The sequence below is a fragment of the Hydra viridissima genome, unplaced genomic scaffold, assembly GCF_058129835.1.
Source record: "Hydra viridissima isolate aposymbiotic clone 2 unplaced genomic scaffold, HvirCarnegie_v1 scaffold_8, whole genome shotgun sequence".
Taxonomy (NCBI): domain Eukaryota; kingdom Metazoa; phylum Cnidaria; class Hydrozoa; order Anthoathecata; family Hydridae; genus Hydra; species Hydra viridissima.
In genome coordinates, this window is record NW_028324307.1 from 15,985,669 (window position 1) to 16,008,119 (window position 22,451).

Here is a 22,451-nt window from a genome sequence, read left to right on the forward strand (position 1 = left end):
ATTCCTACGAAAAAAAAAACTTTAAAAAGGGCGTCAAAGTGCGGATTTTAAGGGCATATGCTTTAAAGAAAATGTAATTGACAATTTACAACCTATTTATCTAGACCTAATACAACAACCATATTTGATAAAGAGTTACTAACTGAGAGTCTGCATAGAAGTAGTAACTGAATTTCTAAAAAAATATAATTTCTCCCAACAAGATTTTCGTGAATGATAGGTTCCATATAAGTGTTGATTTGCAACAGTAAAAGAATTGCCTTTAATAATTTTAATATTTTAGGCTTTCCTCCAATAGCTTTAAAAAAGAAAAAAAAAGAAAATCGATTTATGCATTATTGGGATTTAACAGTTTTCTGCATTTAACAATCACCTTTTGATATTTTTTAGCAGAAAAAACACTAGAAGTTTTAAATATTAGTTCCCAATTTAATGTGGAGAACTAAGTTTAATACGGTTGGAATACTTCCCCATTTAGCTGTTTATTTCTTTAAATTCATTATTAGTTAACATGTATAAAGAAAACGAATATTAAAAAAGAATTATATTACAAACCTTTAATCTTAAATATTGCTACTTTTATACAAGTTCCCAAGTCCCTTCAAATAAATTATATCTTACATGTAAGAAACTACTTCACTTTTTTATCTAAATGAGAGTTTTTTGAAAATATAGAAATGGCGCTGTGAAGAACACCCGTGAAAAGCAAAGTTCCAGTAAAAACTAGTACTGAACCAATCCAATGATACACTGTAAACGGGTTTTGAAAATAATATATGGAAATTAAAAGGCTAATAAACTTCCTCAAGGTCAATATCACCGTTACCGATAACGAAGACATTTCAGTCGATAACTGATAAACACTTCGTATACAAACAAACCTAATAAATAATGTTAAAGAAATATATCTTAAACGGGGGCTTAACATAAAACAGTCGGCTGTAAAAAAATTATAGTGACATATTTTGAAAATGGATAAAATATTTTCAAAATTTTAGCAATAAATGCATCACAAAAGCAATATCGAGTAAAAATGAAAAGATACTGAGTAGCTACGTTTATAGCCAGGTACAACCAAATTATGGGAAAGCCTACTCGAAGAATCGGCAATTCGAAATTTTCTAAAAGTGTTTATGCAAAAAATTATAATCAAAATTTACAAACGAGATAAAGAGACTTTTTTGTGCGTATACAAGTTATGGGTCTGCGTATCGTTATTATTTTAAACCTATAACGATGTTAAACGATATGAGTTTGTCTATGATAACTTATCGTTTTAAACGATAACTTATCGTTTGAAACTTATGCTTTTTTATCTGTTTATCGGAATACAAAAAAATAACGAGAATACCGATATTTATCGGTATAGTAACGATATTTTTTACAATATATTACAATTTTTTTTTTTTTTTTAAAAGCCAAAATTCAGTTCAAATATATTATAAATCTTCAAGTCGAGTAAAGATATCGTTTTGCCTATCTTTACCGGTTTTACAAGTAAATCCTTCCCAATTGTATATATTATCTAGATGTCTAAAATCACAAAAAGAAAAAGCGAAGCAACTCTCCCCACTCCTGAATTTTTTACATTTAATCAATCATATGCATTAGTAAACACAATATATGTTGTCAGAAAAAACTGAACACACACACACACACACACACACACACACACACACACACACACACACACACACACACACACACACATACACACACACACATATTGATATTACATAATATACTTCAGGTAGAATATTGTATTTGATAGAAATTATTGTATTTCAGGTAAATAGGAGTACTATTAGGCGACCTCTTTACCTCTTCACTGCTATGTATCCAGACAAATAGTTATCCAGGGTCAAATACTTTAAATGTGGCTGAAAAAATCTGTGGACTCTGCTATTTAAATCTTAGTATAGATTATTTATATTTATGGTTTTATAATTTAAAAACAAGGTTAAAATATGATCAGTTAAAACATTTTTTCTCTTTATGTTATTTTATAGTTTGATTCATTAGATTTTTTTATTGCTTTTACTTATTTCAAAAATTGTTATAAAACTCTTACTAATAATTTTAGAGAGAGGAGTTTCTCATGATTGTTGCAAAAGTAAAGCTGTAACCAATATCATAGATATTAGTGAATCACTTGGAGAAAAACATGCAGAAGCATCTGGATTTGTTAAAGCATAAAATGGAGCGTGAAAGCATTGTAAGTGTAGAGCAGTTCAAGATGTCTACAGGCGGAAATCTTCTCTCTGTTACAGTTGGAGGAAATGAAATTAAGTCAAAAAGAAAGAAAGTAAATCACATCTTGTTCCAAAATATTATGGAGCTATCAAATGCATTAGAACTCTCTAAAAATAAAACCAAAAAATTATGTTCTACTTTACACAGGAATCTAACAAGTGCTGTAGAATCGAGTATTAATGCTAAAATGACTGAATTGCAGAAAACTCTGAATATCTTTAAATGGTGGTCAAAACTTCTTAAAAGTTATTGTTAATGTTTTTGATCCAAAAAATCATTATTCTTCCTTTGAAATATATGAAGATTCTGGTGTGAAGCAATGCTATATTCTTGCCATTGTAGAGATGGTCTCAGAGGATAATGGCAATCTCCAAAAATTATTGGCACCTCTTCAACTTGAAGAAGTGAACTTCAGTATGGTATTTGATCTAAAGTGTGCAAACAGTGTTTTTGAACTTTCAAGTCACTCTGGCAAATATGCCTATCTGTATTGTGAAGGAGAAGCAGGAAAACTCAGAACGTTGGGCTCCATAGACTTATGTTATGATCAATATGTATATGGTGGAAAAAAAAAGATTGAAAATGCAGGAATACAAAAATGTAATAAATCCTCGTTTCATTTACTTAAAAGAAAATCAAGAAACTTTTCTTGAACACATTGTTCCTCCACCTGAGCTTCACAATATGATGGGAGTTGTGGATAAACTCTGTACTTTGCTTTTATATGTTTGGCCAGTTTTTCAAAGCTGGTTGAAAACACATTACATATTAATGAGAGGGTATTATGGTGTAGGTTTAGATGGAAACAATGATAATTGATTTATGCCCCTGTTAGATATTTTGGAGAGGGATGTTACCTTAACAGCAACAATCAATATTTTACCAATAATTAATTGTTTGCGCAAGTTTTCATTAGTGAAATCAGCTGTGCTTGGTTTGGAAATGGGTACAGATGTTTCTGTTAAAATTGAAGATTTCAAAAGTTCATTTTCTATTCTTCAACTATATACAAAAGATGTATTTGTCTATGACTTGACAGTTTCATGGAAAATACATATTTTAGTGTGTCACATTCTCACCTTTGTAGATTTTAATAATATTAGCTTAGGTAGCTATGCAGAAAAATATGGTGAATCATTTCATCACAAATTTAAAAAAATTTGGATGAACTATAAAAGAAACATAGGACAAAAAAGTTATGAAGAAAAGCTAAAATCTGCTGTGGTAAATTTTAATTTAAACAAGCATTAATTTTAACATTATTTGTGATACAAATGTATTTATATTATGGTTTTTTTTGTAAATGAAACAAATAAATATTAATGGATTATTTTGACTATCACAATGGCTGACTTTATTAAAACTTTGGAAGAAAAAAAGCCAAAAATTATGCATTTTAATTTTGGAAGTATACATATTTAGCACTTAGCTCAGATTTTTCTGACAACATATATTGTATTTACTAATGCATATGATTGATTAAATGTAAAAAAATCAGGAGTGGGGAGAGTTGCTTCGCTTTTTCTTTACAGAATTTTTGTGAAGTTAGACATCTAGATAATATATACAATTGGGAAGGATTAACTTGTAAAAGCGGTAAAGATAGGCAAAACGATATCTTTACTCGACTTGAAGATTTATAATATATTTGAACTGAAACTTGGCATTTAAAAAAAAAAAAATTGGAATATTGTAAAAAATATCGTTATTATACTGATTAATATCGGTATTCTCGTTATTTTTTGTATTCCGATAAACCGATAAAAAAAACCAACATTATCGTTTCAAACGATAAGTTATCGTTTAGTTATCGTTTAAAACAATAGGTTATCGTTTCATAAACAAACTCATATCGTTTGATATCGTTATCGGTTCAAAATATCGGTTCATACTGATATACCGATAACGATACGCAGACCCTTAATACAACTCACGATACCACAAAAAATCGTTTAATTGGATGTGATTGGTTTCATTACTTATATGATCACGTGTTTACCTTCATGATTACGTATTTCCTTTATGAGCACATGTTTACTTTATGAGCACGTGTTTAATAGACAAAAGTAGTTTAAAAGTGATACAAAATTTATACCTGAAGTTGTAAAAATTGCAGCTTGGGAGTAAATCTTTTTAGAAAAGAATAAAAAACCCGGGAGTGCCAATACATGCTGAAAAATACATAATTATACCAAATATACATAAAATATACAAATATATATAAGAACACCACATACCATATAGAAAAAAGTTATAGTAATATAAATATTTGTATATAAAGTTATAATATAAACTTTTATATGTAAAATTTTTTATATATAAAAGTTATAACAATATAAATCTTTTTAGAAAAGAATAAATCCCGTAGTGCTAATACATGCCTAAAATACATAGATACTAAATACTATATAGAAAAAAGTTTTAGTAATATAATTACCAAAAACAAACAAACTTACTAAATAAAATGAGCTCTCTTCAGGATGCTTTCCGTACTTCAGTGATATTTGCTCCTAAAGTATTATATTTGCTTATATAATTCCAATATACTTATGTGAAGATTCTTTAGGTAAAAAAAGTTTATTAATCATAGTAAAACTTAAATTTAGAAACGCACTTTTTTTTTTTTTTTTTTTTACCAATATTCAAACTCTAATAAGAAGTCCAGTAAAAAGCAATTTTTATTCTCTTGCATGAAAATATTGAATCAATAAAATAAAGAAAAATTATTCAAATAGCCAAATAAATGTTGGAGTGTAACTCCTAAAAAATGCCTTTATAAATGTCTTTTTCTGATTTTACTTTTTTCTTTTTTACCTTCACTTAGGATGTAATGAATTTCTGCTTCTCTATTTTTCTGCAAGAATTCTTTTTTTTGATTTTACTCATTGATATACTGATGTTGATAGCCAAACTGATTGTTGTTGTTTTTGCAAGTAATTTCAGATTATCATTTTAACCAATGACCAGTTTTCAAAACTTCAGGAGCCATAACAACTTCATAAAATAAATTAAACATCATTTCTCGATGTTTCAAATAAAAGTATCAAACCTGCAGTTTTTTTAGACAAAAAATCCTATGTCATAATCATAAAATGGCAATTGGAGTTAGCTGATCCAACAACAAAGACTGGATTGCCTTGCCAAATTAGTTTGTAAGTAGCATCAGCAAAGCTGATTTCTGCATCTTTCAAGCAAATGTTTGGTTGAAACAAAGAATCTGAAAAATAATTCTTCATCAGATGTAACTGAATAGTACACAACAAACGCAACATCTTTATCGTAAGGAGTTTTCTACAAGCCATTTTTCCAGATCACCTGACTGGTGCTAGTGGCTCTAAACTATTTTTTTCTTAATTTGGCTAGCATGCTCTTCTGTTGTGTTTGAGATGGAACATAAAAGTCATTTTTGGCTAGGTGTTTATAAGTTTTGTTAGGGTTTTCTTTGCAAACCAAAACATTCTCTTAATTGACAACTGACTTTTTTTAGAAAGTTTACATCCTCTTTAGGCCTCAATAAAACAGGTGAGTGTTGTTCTAAATAATATATCTAGGCCTCAATAAAACAAGTGAGTGTTGCTCTACATAATATATTTAGGCCTCAATAAAACAAGTGAGTGTTGTTCTACATAATATATTTAGGCCTCAATAAAACAGGTGAGTGTTGCTTTAAATGACATATTGGATGAGAAATTGTTATGCAAAAAATAAATGCTTGCATATTTAGCTTAGTTTTCACATTTTCACAAGATTGAATTGGTAGTAGCCTTTTTTGACCTTTTGTTTCAAAAATTGTAGATCAATATTTTTTTTCTATTTCAAAAATTTTTTGGCTTCATTTACATTTTTTAAATTTTCATTCCCGTTACCATTTCTTGTAAGTTTTTTTTTTTTGGAGAATTTGGTAGTGAATCAGCTTCACTTTTTGATGAAAAGGAATTTGTGATGTATCAACATTAAAAGAAATTTAAGTGTTGCCTCAATAATTGAAAAAAAATTGCTTTAAAAGTAGAATGGTACACCTTTAGTAATAATATTTAAAAATACACCTTTAGTAATAATATTTGGTTACTGGAAAAAAGTATTTACTAGAAATATATTTAATTACTGTTTACTTACTGGAAATTAATTTCTACTGAAAGAATAAATTAAAATAAATTGTATAATTAACCAAAATAAATAGAAAGTGAAATCTAAGGCTAAACTTTACTGGACATGCAAATTGTAGCATTTTTCTAATATAAAAATAACAAACCTGACAAACACCCAATCTTGCTCCCATGAATAAAGAACACGTCAGGAGAAACACCCCTAAGTAACATAATTTCTCACTAAGAACTGCTAGAAACTTTGTTTAAAATAAAACTTGGTGCAAAATGAGACTTTTTCTTTCAAAAATCAATTAAGACTTACAATTGATGTCAGAAAATTAAAGTCAGAAAAATGTAGTGAACAAAAACTTACCCCAGAGCCAAGTAAGTATATTTACTTCAGGTATATTTTTATCCTAAATTAAAATCGGATAATATACTCTATATTGTAAAGACTTGAAAAAAGAGAAAACTTGATTATCACAGAAAATCAACCAACCTTTTTTTCATTGGTTGAGAAAAGCAAACACATGCCAATACCAATAGTTATCATAATCACAGATATGTACTTAGTCAGTGTGTAGCTATATAAAAGAAATGCATTTACTGCCATTTTATATCATAAATCTGTAAAATATAATTTTTAGACTTTAGTTGAAAAACAAGGAGAGAGAAGAATGTAATTAGAAAGAAGAATATGATGAGAAAGAAGAGTGTAATGAGAAAGAAGATTGTGATAAGAAACAAGATTGCAATGAGAAAAAAGAACATTATGGTTTAGAGGCTGCTTCAGTCACAACATGATTAGCTTGAGTTACTACATTAAAGGCATGCTTGAGCAAATTATGTACATGAAAATTATTGAGAAAGAAATTTTTCCACATGTCAAGACAAAATACCATTTGGAATACATTATGCAGTATCAATTGTTTTGATTGAGTGGTTACTTGTAATATAAAGCTGAATGCAAGTCTCAATTTGCTAAGTAGATTTAATGACTGTTGATTTTTGAGAATTACACCAAGTAAATCATACTTGAGTAGTCATAAAGAGTAACTGATTAAATATACAGAGTAATTAGAATGTATTATACTGTTAGTTATTACCTTCTTTTAAGTAAGAGGACACCTAATGCCATGCTAGCCATAACAGATCCCTTTAAGAAAGTGAATAAATATTTACATGTTACACTTTTAATCTCTAGGACTTTTCTTCAAAAAAACAAAAAACAAAAAAAACAAACAAACAAAACAAAAAAAAACAACCTACAGATTTAAAAATCATTTGTATAGGCATAGATATATGACATTCAAAAGCAAGATTTCCGGATATGCTGCTTCCATAAAATAGAACAACAGCAAACAGATATTCTCTAAAATAATCACGTTTAATGTCTTTAATTTACACGCATTGGTATTAAAAATTATGCTTAAGTAATAACTTTTGAAAAGCTAGAGAATTATAACATAAAAACAAGAACCTGTTAAAGCAATACTAAAAGCACAAAAAATTATATTTATTCCAGATGAAATTCTAATTTCCAGCAATGTTGAAAAGCCAAGAAAAATGCATATATTTAAAAAAAAAATTGTTTCTACAGGAAAGGGTATAAGTTGCTGCTGATATTAAAGACTATTTTGGATTTTAAAGGTTATTTATTACTAAATAGAAAAGTAAGGTGTAAAAAAATATTAACCAAATTAACCACAATAATATTTTAAATTAATCAATCTGCACTTCTACTGTTTAATAATTATGTACTTCCATTTATCTCTTGCATTTAATAGCAAGTTACAGATGCCACAATAATGTTTTAAGATAATATATACATACTTTTTTTTTTCTTGCTTTTAATACTCACTCTTAGATAAATCTTATATAGGGTTGAAAAAAACAAACTCATTTACTGATTAAAAAGGTCTAACTTTTTTCTCAAACATTTTTTTCTTTTTCTATCTTTAACATTATTAAAGCATTGGCCCCAGGTTCATACTTGATAAATACAAAATTAAGAGTAACTTTTTACTTTAATTCTCTATCAGTTTAACTTTTATTTTGTCAAAAAAACCATTGGTAGAAATAAGTTTTTATCTTATTTGGTCAAAAAAAAACATTTGGTAAAAATAAGTTTTTATATATTTTTTCAAAAAAAACCTTTGATAGAAATAAGCTTTTGCAATAAGCTTTGCAGTTTTTGTAGGTAGAAAAAAGTTTTCATCTCATAAATCTCAAGTTTTCATCTCATAAATCTCAAGTTTTCATCTCATAAATCTCAAGTTTTCATCTCATAAATCTCAAGTTTTCATCTCATAAATCTCAAGTTTTCATCTCATAAATCTCAAGCTTTCATCTCATAAATCTCAAGTTTTCATCTCATAAATCTCAAGTTTGTCTGAAAAACTTGTATGAAAAAGTTAAAAAATTATGCTAAAAATAAAAGAATAAGCAAGATAAGGAAACACAGCTTTTTATCATTTTGTTCTTTAATATATGATCTTAGTTTAAAACATACTTGATAGGTACTTTGGGAGGTTCAGTTCCAAATTTTGCAACAGTGATAAACCCATAAGTAGCAATGAAAAAAAACTGAGCAAAAGTGACAAGTTCACCACAACCTGGAGAATACCTACAACATTAAAAGTTTGAAGCTCAGAATAAGAACTTAAATTTTTCCTATGATTCTAAAACTTTTTTACAAATGGCTGATTACATACTTAACAAGATGTTCCAGGAAGATGACATTTGTTGTACAAGCTACAAATGTCAGCAAAGTTGCTGAGTACACTGCTAAAGTCATTCTTTGTTAAATAAAAAAGTGTAATAATTTAATTTTTGCATATTTAGAGATAGAGATATGCATAGTCTTTTGTTATATATTTGACATTTAAATAAAATCAATGTCGAATAACAAAAAGATATGCATATCTCTATCTCTAAATATATATATATGTAAATATATGTATATGCATGTGTATATAATAATATTAATAATAATAATAATAATAATAATAATAATAATAATAATAATAATAATAATAATAATAATAATAATAACAATAATAACAACAATAATAATAACAATAATAATAATAATAATAATAATAATAATAATAATAATAATAATAATAATAATAATAATAATAATAATAATAATAATCGTAATAATAATAATAATAATAATAATAATAATAATAATAATAATAATAATAATAATAATAATAATAATAATAATAATAATAACAACAATGATAATAATAACTCTACAAGAGTAAGTTGCAATATAACATCAAAGATTGTAGAGTTTTTAGCAATACCATCGCATAATATGCAACTATTTTTAAAGACAATTAAAGCTTAAGTTTATTCTTTTTACAGACAATACGATAAAATCTTGAAAGCACTTTATAGAAATTAAGTTTTTGGTATGCAGATGACCTTTTTCATAAAAACCAAATCAAATTAATGCCAAATTACTTTTAATCAAAAGTTAATTAATTTATGACACAGGAAAATGATTTACATTAAACTACGATTTAAAATAGTTAAAGTATTTGTGAGCATTAAAAATGAACCATAATTTTAAGAATATTCTGTTTCTGTAAATTGACATTTTAAGCATAAATAAAACACAGTTTGTCCTTCATCAGCTGATCTTGTCTGTTTTGTAGTGTAAGTCATTTTCTTGTAATTACATTGAGGACAACTTCTTTTTACAACTGGTCCACTTTTTTCTGTAAGATCTTTTAATCGAGATATTTCTTCAGAGCTCTTTAACTTGTCTTGGTTAAAATCTTTATAAGAGTGTATTTCAATATCTTCCAAACCTGAAATATCCAGAATTGCACCACAACCTTTACATATAATATTTTTTGACTGATCAGGTAATGGTAATATGGCACCACAACTTGCACAAAAGTTTGGGTCACAGTCAAAAAATGCTTTAGTTTTACTAGCCATTAGACAGTAGTAAATACTGATTGATCTTCTTTTAAAAAAAAACATACCTGTACATGTGTACATATAACATGAGCATTATATTTATTGTTATTATTATATATACATATATATATATATATATATATATATATATATATATATATATATATATATATATATATATATATATATATATATATATATATATATATATATATATATATATATATATATATATATATATACACACAAAAGAAAGTACATCTAAAAGAGATCTTACGTTAAAGTCAATTAATGACTTGGGTTTCATTATAAATATACTTTCTATAAAACTAACTAATTCAGTGACCTGCATTATTTAACCAAACATAGAAGCAAACAAATAAATTCTGTAACATTAAGCCTTGATTTGATTCAAACAAATTTTCAACCCAAACTGCATGTTTATTTTGGGCTTTAACCCAAAAATACATTTTTAATGAATACTTTAAAAACATATAAACACAAGTTATCTGACAAGATAGTATCTTATAGGATCATTACTTGTAGGATAAGATATCTATAGTAAGACTATAATAACTATCTTGAGTAAGACTGCAACTGAATGTTAAAGGATGTTTTGACTAGAGCTTTAAGAAAAAAAACTGGGGACTTACAAATTGCTTTAACAGAGAATAACTGAGATTGGGAAAGTAACTTATTTTGACCATTCCTGATAATTATACTGCATTAAAGGCATCTAATGATTGAACCCAATCAGACCCCCATTATAAACACAATCAGATAAACTGTTTTCTGGCTATATATATATATATATATATATATATATATATATATATATATATATATATATATATATATACATACATACATACATACATACATACATACATACATACATACATACATACATACATACATACATACATACATACATACACACATACATACATACATACATATATAATCATGTATTTTTATGTATATTAGACACAATATTATTATATATTAACCAATAACTATATCATATATTAACTAACTAAAAAGAACCAACCTAAATCTTGTTTACCATCAGAAATAAGAAGAGATTTAAATAAGAGACAATTTAGTGCAGAGATAAGAGATATTGTAGTGGCATATGTGAAGTTTTTAACATAAAATTTTGTACAAATATAAAAAAATTGCAGAATAAAGCTACAAATGTGAGATTGTAAAATAATCCTGAACTACATGAAAATCCTGGGACAATTAAAATTTTTATAGACTGTAATTCTAATATTCATGAATTTCTTCATACATTTTTTTATGGTCAAGAGAGAAACTATAGAAGCTTCAATTTAACCCCCAAAACTGTATTATATTTTCTAGGAATTTCAGAGCAAGCAAAAATCTATAATTAGGTAAGTTATAGCTATAATTATGTAAGCTATAGCTATAATAAAGGTAAGTAAAAAGCTATAATCAGGTAAGTCGAGTAGCGCCAGTTGCCTCCTATCTTTGATATTTTAGTTCACATATAGATAAGCCATCAAGCATTTAGCACAAGCTTTTTAAGCCACTAAAATTATGAAATACTAATACGCATTCAAAATTTTTAAATAAAAATAATATTCTATTTTAAACATTTAGAAGAGGACTGACAGTGTAAATTGCAATTTTAATAAGTAAAGCAAAAATATCAAATCAATAACGAAATGATGACCGTTACGTAAAAATACACGAAAATACGTAAAAATTACAGAACGATTTTAGAGTGGACAAAATTAAAATATGAAAGGATATGGGGAATTAAGTGTAAATAAAACGTATTTAAAATTTTGGAGAAAACTTTTATTGGACGTCAAAGTTAATTGAAAACTAATAATTCAAGCTAAAAACAAATGTTATTGCACTGTTTAAGTGGTGAATGATAGTATGAAGAAAATAAGGAAATTTGTTTCAAGACCTGGAATGTGCGATAAGTTAACTTTTAGTGATAAATCTCCTAATTATTATTCTTATTACTCTAATTAACCCTAATTATTCCGCTGAAATAATTTTTTAATTCGTATTATCAAAAGAGTTTGAAATCCTTTAAAATTCACATCTCCTTTTTCTCACAGAGGTATACTTAATTGCATTCATATATCCTCTGTTTCTGGCCGAGATATACTCTTCAAATAATATACTAAATTTATTATCATATTCAAGTTTTACATTCAACAAATCTATTTTTGACTAAGTTTAAATTGTTTATGACTGTATAACAGACCGCTTCAGGGGTTTTTGGAGCAGTATTGTTCTGAGATCGAAATGTAGTGCTCAATTCAATTTTTACCAATAGAATAAAGATAATAATAAGAATAATAATAACAATAATAGCAATAATAACAGCAATAATATTAATAATAATAATAATAATAATAATAATAATAATAATAATAATAATAATAATAATAATAATAATGATAATAATAATAATAATAATAATAATAATAATAATAATAGTAAGAATAATAATAATAATAATAATAATAATAATAATAATAATAATAATAATAATAATAATAATAATAATAATAATAATAATAATAATAATAATAATAATAGTAAGAATAATAATAATAATAATAATAATAATAATAATAATAATAATAATAAAAATAATAATAATAATAATAATAATAATAATAAGACAAATCCTATTAACAGCAGCAAGTCTTCTAAGAATCTCTGGCAGATATTTCAGGTGAAATTTGAAAAAGTTTTCAATTTTCTGTATTTTAGCAGGTGAATTGACTTCTAAAACCTTTGACGTGGAGAAAATTTGTTTTAAAATTTTTGAGGTGCTTTTTATTTCTTCAAATGTCTCAAAGTTGCTGTTGTTTTAGAGCTTGGAGTTCGACAAATAATTTTACAAAGTTTACAATTTGAATGTTACAATTCTTCGGAAAACTCAGAATAGCTTCATTCTTCAGACTTAATAGATGAACAAGCATCATAAAACGTTTTTTTTTGTTAAAGCATAAACTAATTACCACTTAAACTTAAAAATAGCAACAATTTACTTGTAACTTTATTTTCTACTTCATGTTTTTTTTTTCCGAACAATAAAAATAACTCCCACTTAAGTCACGTGATTGATATTCTGTTAACTTCCTTTCTGTAAATCATAGTTTAAAAGAATTTTTAAATAAATTATCTTCTTTATTTGTGGATATTTGACATTTGTGGATAACAGAATAATAAACGTTGGTTTTTTTCTGTCAATTCGAAGGAAGTATTATTTATAACTTATTTCATATGAACCATTTATTATGTTTTTAAGATCAACATTTGTAATTTTAAAAAGCTTTCGATCGACACTAAAGATTAAAAGAAATATTTGTATGTATCGTCATCAGCATAAATTAAAAATAAGAGTGGACCAAGAATGGAGCCTTGAGGAACAGCTAATGAAGTATTCTGAGTTATTTGTTTTAAGCAACAAACTAACTCCATTTGAGATGTGATCTACATTTGTTTCTTGAACTCACGAAGTTATTCTTTTGTCTCTATTGAATTGACGCAGTTAATTGTTTGCCTCTATTGAACTGACGAAATTATTCATTTTGAGATATGACGTGCACATTTTTCTCCATTGAACTGACGAAGTTAATCATTTGTCTCTATTGAACTGAGAAATTATTCATTTTGAGATCTGACGTGTACATTTGTCTCTATTGAACTGACGAAGTTATTTTTTTAAAAAAACTGTTGTTTTTGTGTAAATAAAAGTAATTTTTTTAAAAATGAGTAATACTCAAAGTTCTTTCACAACTGCTGCTGACTCATTTTGTGCATAAGTTTTTTGAATGTTTTAAATGCTTTAAAAGGATGGATTTATGATTTCTCCATTCTCAATTACTTTTGGCGCTGCATTTACTATTTTAAACTGATAGCCGTTTTGCCACTCTTATATTGTGTATTGGTTTTAAGAAGGTTTGCTATACACGTATTGGCTATATGGAACCAATCCTATTCATTTCGAAAATGGGGAGTGAATGTTCTTCCACGTACTAAAACAATCATTTTAATAATCAAATTAAGTAAATAGCCAATAACATTAGAAAGTTTTTGACAAAAATTGGAGCTGCTGTTAGAAAAATATTGCCTTTGCAATGCAGCTGCCCTACTAAAAGTTGTTGTTGCTGAAAATGGTTGAGGAAGAACATAGCTTGACAGCTTAACTCAAGATTTTAACTTAAGAACAATTTTCAGTAAGAGATACAGATTTTTTAACACTTGCAGCTCCGTTCTGATATCATATGGCAAATCATTAAATCACCTAAGTAAAAGTAGCTTCAACAATATTGTAGAACATGGTGTGGCCCAGAAAAGTAAGTACTTAAGAGTTATCTTTTCAAGTTTTGAAAACGTGGTCTCGAAATGAAACACCAGAGTGGCTTAACAATGAAGAGGAAAGGAAAATAACTGTAGTATTTTAGAACTTAAGTACCCACGGTATTTAACAAATGCCATGAAAGGAAAAAAGATCTAAATAAAATTCAGCACCTCTTCAAAATCAAGAACTAAAAAGAAAGAAAAAAGTAAATTACACATATAAAAAAAATAGGAACGGCTCAATAAATTCAAATGTAAGTGCATAATATCATTTAGAAAGCACAGAACACCATTTACAGTAATAAAGAACCGATAATAATTTTTTCTGATCAAACTTGGGAGGCATTTTTGAAACTCTCACAAAATTGTTTAAGCTAATGTAGAACTAAAAAAACAACATCGGACTTTGAAACCTATGTTTTCTGATGCTTCTTTTATATTTATTTTTCTTATTTTTAAAAATTCTCTCTTACCTAAATATTTGCTTCTGCTTCGTTTTGTAGCACAAAAAAAAACCATTTCTTTTAGTGGCTGTATTGAGTGTGAAATCAAAATTGGACCGTAATCAGCTGATATTTAGCTGAAGATATTCTGTAAAACAGAGGATCACCATGGTTGGATATGTAAGTAACATAAACTAGAAGTTTTTAAAAAAAAAAGTTTGTAAAAAAAAAAGAAGTAATAATAAGAAAACACCTGATTCAAAAATCTCCTTCCTTAAGAAAAATTTTACGTTTTATCTGACGTTTTCAAATATTTTGTCTGGCAAAATATTTTCATGCATTTTTACTCGGAAAATATATTCAGATATATTATCTGACAGAAGATTGAATGAAACTGACGGTCAAAAGCACTTAAGATAACAAATAATGGTTGTTTTTTTCCAATTGTTTTAGGATGTGTAATTAATTCATGTTTAAAGACAATGTCGCTTCATAATAAACATGTTTTTATGGAAATATGACATAAAACTTTAATTTTGTGTACACAATCACGATTACGATAAAAATTAAGATTAAAAATTAAAGTTATTTCTTTTTCTAATGATTGCTCAAGTTTCATTTTTCATATTTAGAGGAGATATAAAAATCATTTGAAGATTGAGAACCGCTATTAAAAGTTTCTTTTAGTCTCAAACGCAACATTTGAATTCAATCCATTTAGTCATACTAACCATTAAACTCTTTAAATCAAATCAATATAGTTCTTTATAAACTTCAAACCACCATGGCATCAACTATATAGAATAAAAATGGCGCAAACCAATCACCGAATAATGGAAACCCTAAATAACTTTTTAATATTTAGGACTTTTTTTTTTACATAAGGTTAATAATAACAAAGCACACTTGAAAATTTAAAAAAAATTATTGTATGTGAAAACATGAAAACCAAAGAAATTTATCGTTTTTGGCAGAAAATCAGTTAAAACCAATCAATGTAAAATGCGTTCAGAAGCTTCAAAATTTTACATTACAATCTAAAAGAATGTTTTTTACATAGGATAGAGAAATAAAAATGTTTTTAAATCGAATTCCTTTGCAACAAAAAAATTTTGAACCCACAACAAATCTCATGGCAACCAGGTTTTGTTGCTGAGTTAAGTATTGCAATATGAAATTTTGCATGACGTCATGCGTCAATGGAATTTTTTTCTGCACGTTTTGCATTTTATAACTTTATTTCTTTTGGCCTCAGGTGGTGTAAGCTGCTCTTCATACTCAGCTTTTTCTTTTGCATCAGGGTTTTGGCAAAAGCAGTGAGAGCTTGCGTTTGTTTTTACGCTCTTTAGCTTCTTTTTCTTGATTTGCTTCTCCATCTTTGAAATGATCAATACTACCGAGTTCTGAGGTAATTTGGGCAGCAGCTTTAAGAATATTAAATTGCCTAGATTTTTTTTATATCAGACTAACTTTTTACTTGAAAAAAACTCTTTATTTGATTTTCTTTTCTTATACTCTCATAGAGTGGTTTATACTTTTCAAACTTCGAAGCTGGTTTACTTACTGAAGCAGAAGCCGTGGATGGTTCGGAGTGTAAATCAGTTAATTAGTTAAGCGATCCGTTAAATCAGAAAATGCTAGAATTTTATTTATTTCAATTTTTTATTGAATTTGTTACCGTAAACCTGAAAAAAGTATACCATTCGAATAAAATTGAATTTTAAAAGATAGTGTTAATGTTTATTTTACCAAGATTTCGGTTCCTGACCTTTTATTTACACAAATCAACAAAAAAAAAATTTACCACTTCCTTTTAAATTTCTGTAAAAAAAAAAGAAAAGTAGACTGGAAATTAACTTGACAACTATTTTAACATATTTGAATAGAGGAGATAATTCTCTTTCTACTAGTGCTTTTATTTTTAAAATATTCTTATTCGTTCTGGTTTTATTTCGTTATTTTAATTAATGATCTAAAAAATAATGTAATCAGTTTGCGCTAAATTACTCAATTTCTAAAAAAATATTTTTCTGTAAAATTTCATACAGTGTTTGAGATCAGATAGTTATAAAATAATGATAAATTTTATTTTTTTAAATTTAGAAATTGTTTCTGGGATTTTGATATTTGATTTAGAATCAGCTTTTCATATGAAAAAGTTTTTTATTTTTTTGATAGAATACAATTTGATGGAAAGAAATTAAGAAGAATGTCTTAAGAAATAAAACCATACCATTTAGAGAAAGAATGAACGACAAAAAGCTAAACGAATGGCAAAAAACAAAAAAAGAGTTTCAAAATATATCAGACATAAAAGTTTTAGCAATACCTTGTTGGCACTATTTGTTTAGCAGAGATCAAAATTTCTACAACAAAGTTATTGTGCAATGTGTCGTAGACTAAGTTAATATTTTTTTAAAAGAAATATATCAATAAAAAGTTACTTTTATTTAATATTTTTCAATACTTTTTTCGACACTTTTTAAACCATTTAAAATAATTAAATATTAGGACTTGGCATATCAATAGTTTTGAGACAATTTTATTTTGATAATTGGGCATTTTGATTTTTTAAAATAAAACCAAGCAACTGCATGTTTTTTTTTAAGCATACTGTTTTATTTTCATTTAGTTTTACTTTCACGCATTTATGACATTTAGCTTGAAGCTGCAACTAATGTCGAGGTCAGTAATTCCATTTATTTGGTATGCAATTCTAACTTTTTAATTAATTATAAGATGGTCTAAAACGTTTTTAAAAATGCTATCTGTTTTAAGCTCTATACGTAAGTGCAGAGTAAAAATTAGTATAATTTTAATTTTGAAATATCACATCAGAAAATATAATACTAATTTTATTGCAAAAAATTATTTGTTAAATATTGAAGTAAAGATCAGATTTTTTTATTTTTTCTTAAATTGGTAAAAGTGTTGCCAATAACATTTGAAAGTATTGCTAAAAACCCTGTCGATTCATTATAAACCCGTGACGAACTTTAGTGGATTTAACCTGTAAGAATTATTGTGGTAAAAAAAGCAGGCAAAAGGAACAACCCAGCAAGCACACAACGTTGAAACAACGTTGAAATAACGTTGACCAACGTCGATCAACGTTACTTCAACGTTGTTTCAACGTTGTGTGCTAGCTGGGAAGACATTCATAGCAGATGCTTAGACTTTAAATATTAAAATAATTGAACTGCGCAGTTTTTTATTAAGAATAATTATTGAGAATTGCATGAGTTTGAAAAAATAACTAATGCATGCAACAGGAAGTTGTAATATCGTTTTTAAAAAGAAAAATCAAAAAATTCAAGTTCAAATTACGTTTAAAAACGTACTTCTTTTTGAATTAGACAAATGTTAGTGTTAAAAATCTTAAGTCTATTAGGGTAGAATTTTGGATTATGTAACTTAGTTATGTAATAAGTTAATTTTCATCCAATATTTATCATTCTGTTGCTTAAGATTCTTTTTATTTTTCTTATATTTCTCGTAGATCTTTTCTCATCGTACTTAAATGTACTTGAATTTAAATTTATTGCAGGAAGGGCCAATCAAATATATTTTTAATTAAATGCAGACTCTTTAGTGAAAAAAAATCTTTTAAACTCATGTTTACGTTAGATAAAATAAAATGCACTCATAGTTCACAGAAAAATAATTTATAAAAAAAAGAAGTTTCTTTTTGGAAACATAACGAAATTTATTACCTCTCAATCAACTACACATTTTAAATATCATGTTAGTAGCACATGAAATTTCTTTGTAAAATTGTTCATTATTTCTTTTTGAGAGTTTAAAATGATGATGTTAGTTCTGAATCTATTTCATACGTTTTCATAATCCGTTGTTACTTTGCATTACATAATTTCGAAGTCGTTGGGCATTGCAGAAGTTAAAAATCTGAACTTCGACTGCAAATTGCCTGAGGCCCCGATGATGAGCTCTGTGTAAATACGAAAATTGAGCAAAACAGTCATTTTAACTCAATTTTCTCATAACACGAGTTTAAACATAGAGAAAAACAATAAATATTATTCCTTACAACTTTTAACTGTGCAGAAAAGACCTTAATGGTGAATGGCTTAAAGTGCTTATCACAGTATTGGTTTGGAGTATACTAAATTTTAAACCCATTGTCGTATAGAAATTTAAGATTAATAATTATGTATGTAATGTATTTTTCCGACAGAATTTGAGATAACTTTGCACAAATGTGCAGAGTAACCCCAAAAGTCATTAGCCATCAAACAACAATACTTTTAAAAATTTTAAGCTAACTTTTTACTTAAAGAAATTTTCTTCACATTTTTTTCCTGTTTTAGTTAACATCTTGGATAACTTAGGGTCAATTCTACTCAAATTATAACTTTTTTTAGATGCAACTTCATTACAAAGATAATGCTGGGACCAGAAAAAGTAATCGCTATACAGAGAATGATTTATCCTAATATTTGGCAAAAATAGTTTCAGTTAATGGACGATTTCATACATATTAAAAGGAAAGCACAAGTTGAAGCTGGTAAACCTATTTTTTTTCCAAAATAGAGGAGCCTTTTCTCACCATTATGTACGATTCAATGAAACCAGTTTGGATTTCTCTATCAGTGAAGATGATTTACGTTTTATCATAAAAATAACGTAAAAGAATGTAAAGACTAAGATCTTCTCAGACTATTTAATCAGGTCATTTTACAAAGATTTCGAGAGCTAAAAAATTAATTTATGGCTAGCATAAAAACCTGTGTAGATGTTGTTTATGAAACAATCCTGAGAGAGTTTATTTATCATCAATCCCTAACCATACAAAAATAATCTATGAGGGAAAATATATAACTATGATTGAAGAAATCCAACTAATGAACCTGGCTTTAAAAATTCCGAAGGAAAGAGAGGATAAAAAATCCCCACTAGCATAAGAAACAAGCATCTGAGACAAGCATCTGAGACAAGCATTTCTATATTGATTTCATAAAAAAGGAACAGATAGAATTTAACTTTCTTTTTCCCCTCTTCTTGTATTTTTTAAGGGCTAATAATATGTTGTCAACTTGGAGTCAACTTGGAATAAAAACGGATGGTTTGATGGAGTAGCTTTTAAAAAATGATATTTCTTGTTAGTTATATCTCCTTTGAAAAGGTCAGGAAAACTTTTTCTGTTAGGAGATAATTTCCTCTATCATAATGAAAAAAGAGGATATATTGGACACTAAACATAGCTAAAAAGTCAAAAGTTTAGTCTGATGTAGATCTAATTGTGACACAGTTCTAGTTCATGACAACAGTTTTAGTTCAAAAGCATTTAATGAATTGGGAAACGGGCAAATTACTTTTCTTTTATTTGAACAGCTGGACATCTGTTCAAATAAAAGAAAAGTAATTTGTAAATTTTTTCCTGGACAAGTTAAATTGAGGAAAATGATGCATATTTAAAATTAATTGGGAAACAAATTACTAAAGTTAAACTTTTATTGGAACTTTTAAACTTTTAGTTTAAATATTTTTTAGAGTTTAAAAAAAGTATTTAATTCTTTTTGAATAAATTCATATATTGAGGAATTTATTTTTGTGTCTTTTTGTTTAAAAAAGTTGTGTTCCTTACTGTTTATCATAACACTGTTAAATTCTTTAGTTTCCAAAATATTATCCTAAAATTGATCGTTTGATTTTTATTACTCTAGCCTTTGAATCATTAGTAATTCTTAAGATAAGGAAAACAGTAAGATTATTTTGCATAAATGTGTGAAATACTGTACTTGTTTCAAAATGAAGACAGAATATCATTTTTAAATCTAGTGTATAAACATTTCTTTCCTCTAAAAAGAACATCCAGTATTTTTTATTTTATGGAATAAGCAATGTGAAGCATTTCCTGAACATTTTAATTAATATATATGTAATCTGAACATCTCCCAAAAGTGATCTCGAAAATTTGAGTTGAATGGTGTATTGTTCCATCATATTTTGCATATAAATTATAAAAGACAATTTTAGCATTTTATGAGAGAATTTCTATTTTGCAAAAGCTAACAAACTCTGATGTTTCTAAACACAGCCAACAATCTTATCAATATTTTCAAAAATCGTCAAAAACATTATTTATCATTTCAACATTAGTCAACTAACTACTGATACTTTTACTGCCAACAAACATACTGATGTTTCCAATCATAGCCAACAAACTTACCGATATTTTCAACCATAGCTAAAGGCATACTGATATTTCCAACCATAGCTAATAAACTTGTCGATGTTTCAAACCATATTTAGGAAACACATTAATTAGTACCCAACTTTAATTTCGGTTTCCTCAATATAAAATGACTGAAAGTTGTGTAAGCTGAATATGGCCTCAATAATCATCAAGTTTGAAACACAAAAGAACAATCAAATGAAGCAAACTTTTTGCTCATGCTTCATATGATTGGAGTTTTTTGGTGACTCAAGTAATTTAAATTCACAGTGACGAATAAGATTGATCATAAAATAAATAGTATTAAGAGAATTTATATCAACAACTACTTATATAAACAACTGCATAAAGAAATATGAATATCATCAATATATACATATATACATATATACATATATATATATATATATATATATATATATATATATATATATATATATATATATATATATATATATATATATATATATATATATATATATATAAATACGTATATGTTAAGCATACTCTCATAGTTTTAAAATGTTTTCACACCTAAAGTAAACAAAACTTAATAATATGAAAATGATTTTATATTTTGATTTGACTTTGAAAGTTTAACTGTATTTGTAAGTGAAGAAGAGAATAATATGTAAAAAAATTAAAATATACAATTAAGTATATTCTTAAAACTGTAAAATAGAATCTATGTTTATTCATTTTATAATAACATTTGGTGACATTTATTTGTACCAGGGTTAAAAACAAATACTTTATTCTAGTACTCTGCAAATAAACAAACAAATCAGAACTTTAGCAATTAAACTCCTAAACGCGTTCTCTCTCAGTAAATTTCTTTTGAGTGGTTTTTTTAACAGAAAAAAAGGGAAAAAAAATCATTTTATTTGAATTGCGGATAGAAACCAAGACTTTTAGATATTTCTACTGAGGTGAGATAGACGAGGTTATTTGACATTTTAAATGTTTATTACATATATCTTTATTTTGTAATCTGTTCTTTTTTTATTACACAACTTAATAAAAGTCATAAGTGTTTTTGTCACTCTCACGCACGCACATACACTCACTTAAACGTATAAATTGGTTTAAATAAATTCACTTTAAAAAAAAAACTCGACACTTAAGAGCAAAAAAAGAGCGTTTATTAAATTCAAATAGGATTCATTAAGATAT

General features: G+C 26.6%; 3 protein-coding genes, 2 long non-coding RNA genes and 1 pseudogene across 8 annotated transcripts in view; 4 read left to right on the plus strand and 2 right to left on the minus strand.

Annotated features, from left to right (window-relative positions):
* Positions 1-542: 542 nt before the first annotated feature.
* On the minus strand, positions 543-9,211 carry LOC145195335 (UDP-xylose and UDP-N-acetylglucosamine transporter-like). The gene is made up of 11 exons (XM_090095718.1): positions 9,056-9,211; positions 8,854-8,967; positions 7,611-7,713; positions 7,448-7,497; positions 6,841-6,925; positions 6,715-6,757; positions 6,506-6,561; positions 4,710-4,763; positions 4,349-4,424; positions 1,046-1,121; positions 543-881 (listed from the first exon to the last, which is right to left on the minus strand). The coding sequence occupies exons 1-11, from the start codon at positions 9,136-9,138 to the stop codon at positions 632-634; spliced, it is 990 nt and encodes a 329-aa protein (XP_089951844.1). The 5' UTR covers positions 9,139-9,211; the 3' UTR covers positions 543-631.
* On the plus strand, positions 2,198-3,316 carry LOC149885339 (uncharacterized; annotated as a pseudogene).
* A 707-nt stretch (positions 9,212-9,918) lies between the features above and the next one.
* LOC145195022 (DNA-directed RNA polymerase I subunit RPA12-like) lies at positions 9,919-10,368 on the minus strand. Its single transcript, XM_080072782.2, has one exon. The coding sequence runs from the start codon at positions 10,359-10,361 to the stop codon at positions 9,921-9,923; it is 441 nt and encodes a 146-aa protein (XP_079928908.2). The 5' UTR covers positions 10,362-10,368; the 3' UTR covers positions 9,919-9,920.
* A 3,636-nt stretch (positions 10,369-14,004) lies between these two features.
* Positions 14,005-20,685, plus strand: LOC149885340 (uncharacterized). Of its 2 annotated transcripts, none has more exons than XR_016455000.1 (4): positions 14,005-14,893; positions 15,168-15,262; positions 17,715-17,767; positions 19,465-20,685. It is a non-coding gene; the product is annotated as an uncharacterized LOC149885340 (long non-coding RNA). The 2 variants fall into 2 exon arrangements; XR_016454999.1 differs by having other exon boundaries at positions 14,021-14,635.
* LOC149885341 (uncharacterized) lies at positions 16,350-16,922 on the plus strand. Its single transcript, XR_016455001.1, has 2 exons — positions 16,350-16,490; positions 16,606-16,922. It is a non-coding gene; the product is annotated as an uncharacterized LOC149885341 (long non-coding RNA).
* A 1,391-nt stretch (positions 20,686-22,076) lies between the features above and the next one.
* Positions 22,077-22,451, plus strand: part of LOC149885342 (uncharacterized) — a 47,959-nt gene continuing 47,584 nt past the window's right edge. For 2 of the 3 annotated variants that reach the window (XM_090096021.1, XM_090096019.1), the window contains exon 1: positions 22,086-22,207. The gene's annotated coding sequence lies outside the window, so the exon portion shown is untranslated. Of the gene's footprint in view, positions 22,208-22,451 lie in introns of all 3 variants that reach the window. The other variant, XM_090096020.1, reaches the window with a different exon arrangement.